A 12,550-nucleotide genomic window follows, 5' to 3' on the forward strand; every position below is an offset into this window, starting at 1 on the left:
AAAAATTGTTTATATTTACGTAATACAATTTGGTTGACCAGTGAAAACATTGGAAATATTTCCTTGTACTTTTGCAAATTAAATAAAGGTTAAAGAGGATTAGCAAATTACAGATTCTTGATTTTTATTGCATTTTACAAAATCTCCCAACTTTGGGGGGATTTGGAGTTGTATAATATGTATGCAGTATCTTAATGGTAACTGTAACTGAGCACTGGCATCCTTTACTGGTCTTCAGACCTTCAGCCATCTGTAATTTGTGATTCATGGGGAGTTTGTTAAATGGGCAGAAATCTACAACGTTCTGGGAGGTGGGTCCAAAACCAATATTCATTCAGGATTAAAAAAAATAATAAAAAATTGTGTAGACTGTGTATTGCTTGAATGCACAACAGTCTTACTTCAGATTTGTTATGAACCATTTCTGACAGCCCTAATTAAATAAGAACTCATAAAGGGGTATTTGTTGCACCCATATTGCTTCAGAAAACAGTGCCTGGCACATTTGATTGTGTTTCCAGAGGAATTACGTACAAAACTGTGATAATTTGAATTGTGTATGAACATACAAAAAAAACAAACAAAAAAAAAAATACTGGAATATAGATCAGTTAAGGTCTGATAGGTCTATGAATATCTACATTTAGGACTATAAATATTAAATTAGAGGGTGGGTTGATAGCTGAATATTCAAACCTCACAGTAAGTGAGGTGGTCACTGAGTTTCCAAAAGTATAAAACTGAGTCTTATTAGTGGCAAGCATCCTCACACAGAGTCTACTCTTCAAGGTAGATCCATCATGGAGATGTCCAACTGGGGAGTGACAAAACACGGAAAATCTAACGATCCAATACTGCTTTCCAGACAACAATTTGTCTTGTACCAAGAGTATCAGACCAGAAGCGGAGTACATTGTTGTGTACATTTTTGTTTCTGTAACATCATTGTTCACCGTGTTTCTGAACTTGTTGGTGACTGTCTCCATCTCACACTTCAAGCAGCTTCACACTCCGACCAATGTGCTGATCCTCTCTCTGGCTGTGGCTGATCTGATCGCAGGACTGATTCTCATGCCAGTGCAGGGAATGAAACTCATTGAGCCATGCTGGTACTTTGGAGAAATATTTTGTTCAATATTTCCTCTTATTCTGTATGTGGTTGTTACAGCATCTCTTGGTAATTTGGTTATTATATCCGTGGATCGTTACATTGCTGTGAATGACCCTTTGCGATATCCACTGAAGGTCAACAACAAGAGAGTTGTTGTTTCTATTGTTGTAAACTGGTTATTCTCCTTCGTATATTCATTTTATCTTTTGTATGAGTCCTTAATCTATCCAGAAAGAAACCACTCATGTATTGGAGAATGTATACTTTATGTTAAAATGGAATATCTAATATTAGATTCCTTTGTTTGTTTAGTGGCACCTTGTTGTGTAATTTTTTCTTTATATGTGAAGATCTGTTTTGTAGCAAATTATCAAGCTAAGCAATCAAATTCAGCCACAGACAAAAAGGCCAGGTCAGAAAAAAAGGCTGCAAGAACCTTAGGGATTGTAGTATTGGTTTATCTTCTTTGCTGGACACCATACTATTTAGTTACTCTTTCTTTTGGGCATGATGAAAATGATGCTCTTGTAATTAATATAATGCAATGGATTGTATGCATGAATTCATTAATGAATCCATTTATCTATGCAATGTTTTATCGGTGGTTTAGACTGTCAGCAAAATACATTTTGACATTGAAAATTTTGGAACCTTCATCAGAGTACTTCAGTCTGTTTCCAGAAGAGAAATGATCACAAACTCACATGCAAATAAGATAATCTGCCTCCAAATGGAGTAGCATTCTTGTTTTGAGCAACTCTACTAAACATTAAATGACACCAAGTCATTAGTAACAGCTGTTTTTTTTATTATTATTATTTCAGATATGATGTGTAAAATGTAAACTGTGAACATTTATATTTGTGAATGACAATGAACATGAAAGCACAGCAAAATGATGCTGGATACAGCTTTTCAAGAAAGATGATTAAAGAAAAAATTTATATTTGTCACGTTTAATATGTTATTTCAAAGATCTTTAGTTTAATTTAAAGAAATCCAATTTAATGCAAGACCGTGGGCATTCTGTAGTTACAGTGAAACAATTTGGATACAAACTGCACAAAATGAGCATAAATGATTGATGTTTGGTAAGAGTGATAATCATTATGATATCATTTCCTTTTAAAACTAGTGCATTAATTCGTATGTCTAGATGTATAAACTAAGGCATACGTAGTTGTTGCCTTATACACTTTTAAATGTAGAAACAAACACACAGACACTGTTAAGACTGTAAAAAAAGAAAGTAAATGTTAGAGCAAATTATCCCAGAATGAACTTTGTGTTACTGCCTTTGATCATGTCAAGGATCAGCCAAATTTCCAAGTGGGCATTATTGTTCACAGAATGAAAATGATTTGCAACACAACAATTCAGTTGTAAGATAAGATTTAAGTATAACTTATAATAATACAACTAATGATAAATGGCTCACAGTAAAATCCATTGATGCAAACTATTCTGCTTTTTTGTCTTATTTCACAGTTTTGATTTGAACATATTGGCTTTCATTTATGTGATTCATGTAGACTGAAACGTAACTTAATGTGACAAGTAACATTAACAGAGCTGTTTTTGGCATATTTGGCATTAAGAATGAACTTGATTGAACATGATTTAAGAGTGTGCTTTATTTATTTATTTGCAACAAATTCTAGATTACCTCTTGCAGTCAGGGGAGAAGTTGAGAATGGAGACATGAATCAGACATTTTTTTGTTTCAAGTAGTGTTTTATCACAGATTAAGTGGGTTAGATGCAATATTTGTCAAATACTTAATACACTGCTTAATACTATATTTAATCTTACAGGGCAGTGTCTATCTTTAACGTATAGAGTTGGAGGAACAAGTTGTAACAAACATTTGTAGTCACGGGAACTGGCGAACATTGAAACACAACTTTAATAATAAAATTAAACACAACCCCTCAAGGACGAATGCCGCGCACAAACAAAACAACATTAAATCAACACCTGCTCCACCCTCAACACCCTTCACTAAATAACATATGCCTCAAATTCACCACACTTAAATGGATATATAAACCCGTGAATTCTACAGGTGTTGCTCATTATCATGAACTCCACTGGCCTCACTCCGTTCCTACAACTCTCGGCCCCGCCCCACTCGTCACACAAGTATACTATCTTTTTACCTTGGAATTATGATCTTTCAAAAATTATATATAAGTTAATGCCCAATGGTCTCTTTCTCCTATAGAGAGAATGTAGATGTATTGTCGTTGATTGAAATAGTGTAGATAAATGACTTTGAAGCTAACCAGAGAGAAGAAAAATAAAATAAAAAAGAGAGATCTCTTTACCATTAAGATTGAATGGAAACTTTTGCTTGAGTCTCCTGCTTCTCTCACAATGGTCTTCTTTAAAGCTTTAGAAGAGATCTTGACAACTTTGCACACTGTGCTCAGATATTTCTCTTTAGTTAGAGACTCTGGATCTCTCACATTTGTCTCCTCAAAAGTTTAGAAGAGATCTCAACAACATCACACAATGTGCTGAGATTTTTAACCTTAGCTAAAAACTCTGGATCGCTCACATTTGTCTCTTTTAAAACTTTAGAAGAGATCTCAATAACGTTACACACTGTGCTCAGATATTTCTCCTTAGCTAGAGACTCTGGATCTCTCACATTTGTCTCCTCTAAATTTCAGCAGTGATCTTCTTCTGAATAACTTTTCAAAGTGGGCACCAAGTCAAATGCCTCAATACGACCTCAAACATTTCTTCCATGTACAGTATTAATCAAATCAAATTGGTCAATAATCAAGACTAAGTCATAAGCCATTTTGCTCCAGAAAAGTTCCAGGGTTACATTTTCTGTAGATCAGTTTTGATTAAGGCATCGGTACATTACTATTTACAGCAACAAATTATGTGCCTAAGCACATAAACATTGTCCTAAAAAAGTAACAACATCATCATTACTGCATAATAACTCCCAACAAAACACCCAACAACTAATAATTTATGATTTCCCCCCTCTTATTAAGTGCCTTTCAAGTACTTGACTTGATGCACACTTTGTAAAGTTGTTGAGATCTCTTATAAAGCATTACAGGAGACAAATATAAGATGCCCAGATTATTTAGCTAAAGAGAAAAATCTAAGCACAGTGTATGTTTCAGACACGGGTCAATGTATGCTTCAGACAATGTATGCTTCAGACACGGGTCACAACTAACATTTCCAAACAGAGACCCCTAGAGGACGCAGTGTCTCGTTCCCTACTCAGGGAACCATGGTTACATTCGTAACCTGAGACGTTTATATACATTCAAGGGGGAGGGATACATACAGTAGAGGTGGAGACGATCTACACAATAAAATACAAATGCAAAACAGGACTCACCCCGACACTGGCATTTTCCCAGTCTTGATCTCATTAGAACCAAATGCATAGCTGCTAATCCACTCAGTCTGATAGTATCGGCATAACTTCACATTACCATAGAGACAAAGGCACAGCTGTGCCTTGAGTTTAACAAGCCAAATGGTCAGGAAAAGCATAAAGACAAAAGGTCATTAGCAAGACACCTGGGCTTCCTGATTTGATCTTTTAGAAATGTCATAAATTTTTACCTCAAAATGTAATACAAAATGTACATAACTTTTCAGTGTATATACTATTACATTGGAACCTAGATTTAACATTTTATAAATTTGTAATCCCACAACCTACAATGTCATTTATCTGGTATACAACACTTCTCTGCTTTACTTGTCTCACACTCAACTCCAAGGATTTATAGAAGCATTCATCACCATTGCTGTGTTTAAAAAAAAAAAAAGATGCTCACATGTGAAAAGACACATTTAGTTCTAAAAGGTCACAAAAATATGACAGATGCAGTAGGTATCCCATGAAGAACAACAGAATGCCTCACTGTCGTTTTATGTAGCATCATGGATGATATAATCTTCATAGACATTTCAGTGATTACTGTCACTGCTGTACCTGAAGACATGCAGAGGGTTCCTCTTTAATCACTGCTGAAGTAGGAATATGAGTGTCAAGACATGCCACTGGCATGTTGCCTCCTGTTGTAGGAAGAGCACTTTAGAATTTGTTTAGCAAGTCATAATTTAACTAAGGCAGTAGTCTCTAAAATGAGTGTCAGTAGTTATTTGCAAGTTTTTTTTTTTTTTTTATTAATTTTTTTTAACAAAGCATGCATATTGTACAACAAATTTGTTATCCAGGCTTTTGGATTGTCACTCAATTTATATGCATGGTATGTTTAATGATACTTATTGTGCTTCTAGAGTGATAAGATGGTAGCTCTAATAGATTCTTTTCAGGAAAGAACTAACCCCAATGTATGTTTAAAGCTTCGGAATGTATTTGTTTAGACAGTATAGAATATTTCAAGTTATTAAGTACTATCAGCTATAAATAGTTCACAATTTGATTTACCATGAATTACTCTAAAAGTGTGTATTACTCAAAAATATCAGGTCACTCGCTATAGGCATAATGGTTTTTCTCCTGAACAAACTGTACTTTATATCCCTCCACAATAACCCCACCCCTCACAAAAAATGTTCAGCAACATTGCGCTGATAATTATATCATTACTATATCAACAAAAAATTACATCTGTAAATTTCAGATTTGAAAACCAAACTAGATGTGAATTGTGAACGAGTCTTCATTTGTAGAAAGCCATTGTTTGTATTATCTCATCACTCTCCAAACCAAAGCTCAATGCTTTCAAATGAGATAAATGTGGGGCTATTGAGGGTGCTCCAGAAAGTTTAACTCACTCTGACATGTTTGGTCCAACCATGAGAGGGTTAAATCAAACATGGCCTACTTATACAGGTAGATATTAGGTGCTTTCAAACCATGTAGTTCTAGGAACTAGTCAGCAGGGTCATTCCTAGAGAACCAATTTCTCCCTGGGGCCATTTTACTGGTTGCATTCACACCAGCAGCAGGAACTCTCAAGCGGCCAATAATGACGTCTTTATTCACGGTATTTACAAACATCGACAACTAGTGAATGGAGGATGCCATGATCTGATCTATTTTTGTTGTGTGTTGTGGGTTTCATGATAATGAGATGGAATGTAAACGCACAATGTAGGCAGGGAACACAGAAAGTTCATAAACGGCCTCCATAGCCATGACAGGACAGAACAAGAGTTCATAACCGTCCTGCATAGCTGTGACAGGACAAAAGGAGTATTCGCAGACGCCCTTCATAGCCGTGACAGGACAGAATGAGGATTCGCAGATGGCTTTCATAACCGTGACAGGACAGGACGAGAGTTCACAGACAGCCTCCATAGCCGTGACAGGACAGAACGAGAGTTCATAAACGGCCTCCTTAGCCTGTAGCCATGACAGGACAGAACGAAGATTCACCTCCATATCCGTGACAGGACAGGACGAGAGTCCACAGGTTGATACCACTGACACCTCTGGAGGTTCTGTAGCGGTACCCACAGAAAACAGGGGGAGTTCATTAATAGTCTTTTTAACAGAGCAGAAACAATGTTCATCAATGGTTCCTGTCCTGAAAGTGTGTTGCTGGCCGCCACCACCACCTCGGGAGGTTCTGCAGCATGTGCCGCCACCTCTGGAGAAACTGCAGCGGATGCCTTCACCTTGGGGAACACAGCAGCAAGTGTCACTACCTCGAAAGGTTCTGCAGCATAAGCTGCCACCTCTGGAGAAATCATAGTGGACCCCACCACCTCTAGAGTTTCTGGAAGTTCAGCTGAAACGTGACAAGGCCATGGCTTTTCGGCTGTGACGTGGTGAGGCTCTGGCAGATCGGCTGTGACGTGACGAGGCTCTGGCAGATCAGCTGTGACGTGAAAAGGCTCTGGCATGGCAGCCATCTTGTAAAAAGACCTCTCAGCAACTCCCACAGTGAAGGGTGAACCACACATTTGCAATGCAATGTCAATATAATGTTCAAGCGTCCAATTAGGGCCATGTAGTGGCATAAGGGAGCTGAGTGGCTCAGAAAGCCCTCCTAGAAAAAAAAACATTAAACATACCTCATCCAATGAAGTTAAGTGAGCCAGTTCAATAAAGTCCACTACATAATCTTCAATGGGCACTACATAATCATGGCTGGCCTAGAAACAGTCACAAAGCCGCTAGATCCGGGTGTGGCCAAGTATTCTGTAATGTAGCAGCCGATGAAACGTGAAACGTGCGGATCCATGTGCAGGCTTTTATTAGACAGTGACGTGGTCATAACAGGCATGGGTCAAACAATGGCAAACAGGTATATAGAGGGCAAGAAAAAAAATTAATCCAGAAACAGGCAGAGGGAAATCGACGGCAAACATAATCCAACAGGGCAAGGCAAAGAGAGATAAACCAGGAACACAGGCAGGAATCAGGGAACAGGTAACAATGAGCCAAGACTAGACTAAGACAACACGATATGGCTTGAAATCGCAGCTAACACTGGGAGAGTGAGAAATGCAGAACAATACTTGAGACCAGACAGAAAACAAACACGGAAAGGCTTGGTAAGTAGCTAACAGTAGGTGAGTGCTAAATGCTAAACAATACTCGGCAGTGTGTGAGGGGAAATCCAATGCTTATAAAGCGTGTCTTATGATTGTGCTGTGTCTGTGTGTGTGATTGGTCTCAGGTGCATGGTGTGATTGTTATCAGGTGAATGTGCAATGGAGCATGGGAAATGTTGTCCAGGATGTACTGTGTAGTGTGAGAGTCTGTGTTGTGGATGATGACCTCTGGTGGTGACCTAATGGAATTTCAATGACCAGATCATGACAGCTAGTAAGGTAAGTTGTTAAATGTAGTACGTTCTTATCCTTCTGCAAGAGTAATGTATCAAGATTTATTTTTCTATCTTTGTCCTAGTTCCATACATTACTAGTATTTCTTTAACTTGTATTTCATGCGATCTGGTTTCTTTGAAGGTTCACTCGTCGGGTTCCCATGGTTAAATGGAGTCTATCAAGCTTTTCTGGGAGTTAAGCCAGAGAATAGTTCTGTTTTATGGATGCGATATTTATTCTTATGTGTTCTTACGCTTTCTGCATAAAACTTAATTAATTTATTTGATCATTTTACTAACCTGTTCTTTCTTTGGATGTTTTGTAAATTAAAACCTAAATAGGGACATAGTAGTATACTTAAAGTATGATGTAAAGTACACTTAAAGAAAACTTATGAGTATACTTGCAGTATAAAACTACTAAACTAGTAGTTTCCTGAGACTATACTTCAAAGTGTACAAAGGATTTAATTAGTAAACTGTCAGTATACCTATAAGTTCACTTTTAGTATAATTGCAGTACAAACTACAAACATAGGTAAACTAGCTGTGTACTGAATGTTTGCTACTGTTATACTTAAAGTATACTTAAAAGTATACTTTTATATACTAGAATATGGGCCAATTTAGTCCCAAGGAGTATTGACATAGTAGACTTACAAGTATACTACTAGAACACTGATATTTGTATACTTGCTACATAAAGTATACTTAAAAATATACTTGAACTTTACTCAAGTATACTTAATAAAATAAACTTGAAATACACTACTTTTTGGTAAGGGTAGTTTAGTGATGTGCCACTTGATTGTATGTTTTCTTTGGCTGGTACTGTAGCTAGTGTAGTTTAGGACGTCTTTGATGCTGACATCTTTTTTATTATTATTCTTTTATTTAATGTAGGGGTTTGTTTGTGAATATTGATGGTTGAGTTAGATTAGAAGTTTCTGTTTTGTTTATTTTAGTAATATTGGTTATGTTTTGTTTCTCTCTTTGTTTTGGCACAGTCTCATTCTTTTCTCTTTTCCCTGTTATTTTGTAAACCTTTTTGCTTGGTTACAAAGTGTATATAATCTTTAAAGTTATATAAGTAACATTCTGGGTTAATATTTTCTTTTTTCATTTGTCACTGTAATAAACAGACACTTTGCCGAATTTAGAACGGGTTGTGTGTCATCGTTTTTCAGTACACGACTGACTTCAAAAGGGTTTGTAACATTAATGGGGGCTCGTCTGGGATTTATAACAGTTTGTCCCGAGCAATTAAAACACTTTTCATGTACTGGAAATTAAGTGATGGTGCAGGTTATGGAGCGTTTGTATGTTGGAGTAAGGGTTAAGTCGTGGATTGTTGCTTGTTGGATAGGAGTAATAATAATCATGACTTCGTTTAATTTGCAAAACTTTATTGATAATCCGACTGCAGAGTTCATTGATATATGTAGAAAGGATGAATTATTAGCCATTGCGAGTCATTTTCGAATTCCTGAAGCAAGACAATCACTTAAGAAGGAGATTAAAAATGTTGTGTGGAATCGCCTGCTTAAATGAAAAGTTCTAGTGTCAGGTTCTGAGACAGAGTTATTTGGTCTAGAAGGCATTTTTAGACCTGTTGTAACTGATAGGGATAAGGCATGAAGCAGACTGTTATCTGAAACTGGAGTGGAGGGTGAGGTTAGTACTGTTCTGCTGCGGTTCGATCTGTTTTCACCTGTTTCCTCTGGTTCTAAGGAGGGTGCGAGATTAAAGGTTTGGATAGCTCGTTTACAGATGGAAGCTCAGGAAAAAGCTGATACTCGACAGGCTGAATTGGACTTGCATCTTAAGGTACATACTGTACGCACACTTAAGATTGAGTCTGAGAGGCAAATTAAGATTCGACAGATGGAGTTAGAAGCTATAAAAATTGTTGGTGGTGTAGCCAGGCAATCAGTTCAAGCTTTGTCCTGTTCCCCCCTCGAGTTGCGACTGACTCTCCACTGGTGGATTAATTTTAATGCCTTTGAACGTATCACAACTTCGCTTTGTTGGCCAAAAGAAGTATGGACAATTTTACTTCAGTGTAAATTGGTAAGTAAAGCACCAGAGGTTTTTATCAACTTTACTTTTGGAAGAGAGTTTAAAATATGACACCGTAAAGCTAGCCATTCTCTGTGCGTATGAATTGGTTCCTGAAGCCTATAGGCAGAGGTTTTGAAATCATAAAAAAACATTCTAGTTCTACTTTTGTAGAATTCACCAGAGAGAAAAGTGGTTTGCTGGACAAATGGTGTAATACAAGTAAAGTTGATGACTTGTGTCGCTGAGAGAATTAATTTTGCTTGAAGATTTTAAAGGTTGTCTGCCAGAACATGTTGTGATTTATTTGAATGAGCAAAAGGTATCATCACTGTCACATGCCGCTGTTTTAGCAGATGAATTTGTCCTTACACATAAGAAAATATAATATCGCACACGAACAGATAAGAGTGCAGTTCGGCCTCCTTCATCTGATCAGTCTTGCCGATTAAAAGTCCCTTCATCTAAAGACGTTCAGGAGTGCTTTTATTGTCATAAGCAGGGCCATTTAATTGTGGACTGCAATGCTTTAAAACGTAAACAGACACCGCAGCCTAAAAGTGTTGGCTTATTGAATGCTACGCATCAGGAAGAGCGATTTATTTTCGAAGGGGAGGATGCTCCTGATGTTAGTTACAAGCCTTTTGTGATGAAGGAGTTAATTTCCTTATCTGATGGTGGGAATGAATGAAAATAAGTACAGATATTAAGGGACATGGGAGCAAATCAATCTTTTGTTTTGGTGGATGTTTTATTATTACATTTAGGCCTATAAATATTAAATTAGAGGGTGGGTTGATAGCTGAATATTCAAACCTCACAGTAAGTGAGGTGGTCACTGAGTTTCCAAAAGTATAAAACTGAGTCTTATTAGTGGCAAGCATCCTCACACAGAGTCTACTCTTCAAGGTAGATCCATCATGGAGATGTCCAACTGGGGAGTGACAAACACGGAAAATCTAACGATCCAATACTGCTTTCCAGACAACAATTTGTCTTGTACCAAGAGTATCAGACCAGAAGCGGAGTACATTGTTGTGTACATTTTTGTTTCTGTAACATCATTGTTCACCGTGTTTCTGAACTTGTTGGTGATCGTCTCCATCTCACACTTCAAGCAGCTCCACACTCCGACCAATGTGCTGATCCTTTCTCTGGCTGTGGCTGATCTGATCGCAGGACTGATTCTCATGCCAGTGCAGGGAATGAAACTCATTGAGCCATGCTGGTACTTTGGAGAAATATTTTGTTCAATATTTCCTCTTATTCTGTATGTGGTTGGTGCAGCATCTCTTGGTAATTTGGTTATTATATCCGTCGATCGTTACATTGCTGTGAATGACCCTTTGCGATATCCACTGAAGGTCAATAAAAACAGAGTTGTTTTTTCTATTGTTGTAAACTGGTTATTCTCCTTCGTATATTCATTTTGTCTTTTGTATGAGTCCTTAATCTATCCAGAAAGAAACCACTCATGTATTGGAGAATGTATACTTTCTGTTAAATTGGAATATCTAATATTAGATTCCTTTGTTTGTTTAGTGGCACCTTGTTGTGTAATTTTTTCTTTATATGTGAAGATCTGTTTTGTAGCAAATTATCAAGCTAAGCAATTAAATTCAGCCACAAACAAAAAGGCCAGGTCGGAAAAAAAGGCTGCAAGAACCTTAGGGATTGTAGTGCTGGTTTATCTTCTTTGCTGGATGCCATACTATTTAGTTACTCTTTCCCTTGGGCATGATGAAAATGATGCTCTTGTAATTAATATAATGCAATGGATTGTATGCATGAATTCATTAATGAATCCATTTATCTATGCAATGTTTTATCGGTGGTTTAGACTGTCAGCAAAATACATTTTGACATTGAAAATTTTGGAACCTTCATCAGAGTACTTCAGTCTGTTTCCAGAAGAGAAATGATCACAAACTCACATGCAAATAAGATAATCTGCCTCCAAATGGAGTAGCATTCTTGTTTTGAGCAACTCTACTAAACATTAAATGACACCAAGTCATTAGTAACAGCTGTTTTTTTTGTTTGTTTTTTTTTATTTAGAATTTTAAATATGGTGTCTAACATGTACACTGTGAACATTTATATTCGTGAATGACAATGAACATGAAAGCACAGCAAAATAATGCCGGATACTGCTTTGCAAGATGATAAAAGAAAAATTGTAACATTTGTCACATTAAAGTTGTTATTTCAAAAATGTTTAGTTTAATTAAAAGAAATCTAATTTAATGCAAGACCGTGGACATTCTGCAGTTACAGTAAACAGTTTGGAGACAAACTGCACAAAATGAGCATAAATGATTGATGTTTGGTAAGAGTGATAATCATTATAATATAATTTCCTTTTAAAACTAGTGCATTAATTTGTATGTCCAGATGTATAAACTAAGGCATACTGTAGGTAGTTATTGCCTTATACACTTTTAAATGTAGAAACAAACACACAGACACTGTTAAGACTGTAAAAAAAGAAAGAAAATGTTTGAGCAAATTATCCCAGAATGAACTTTGTGTTACTGCCTTTGATCATGTCAAGGATCAGCCAAATTTCCAAGTGGGCATTATTGTTCAC

General features: G+C 36.8%; 1 protein-coding gene and 1 pseudogene across 1 annotated transcript; both read left to right on the top strand.

The window, feature by feature from the left end:
- Positions 1–806: 806 nt before the first annotated feature.
- On the top strand, positions 807–1,873 carry LOC109080273 (annotated as a pseudogene).
- A 9,013-nt stretch (positions 1,874–10,886) lies between these two features.
- Positions 10,887–11,948, top strand: LOC109089909 (trace amine-associated receptor 13c-like). The gene has a single exon (XM_019103819.2). The coding sequence runs from the start codon at positions 10,887–10,889 to the stop codon at positions 11,880–11,882; it is 996 nt and encodes a 331-aa protein (XP_018959364.2). The 3' UTR covers positions 11,883–11,948.
- Positions 11,949–12,550: the final 602 nt, after the last annotated feature.

Source organism: Cyprinus carpio, chromosome B13 (genome assembly GCF_018340385.1).
Source record: "Cyprinus carpio isolate SPL01 chromosome B13, ASM1834038v1, whole genome shotgun sequence".
NCBI lineage: Eukaryota > Metazoa > Chordata > Actinopteri > Cypriniformes > Cyprinidae > Cyprinus > Cyprinus carpio.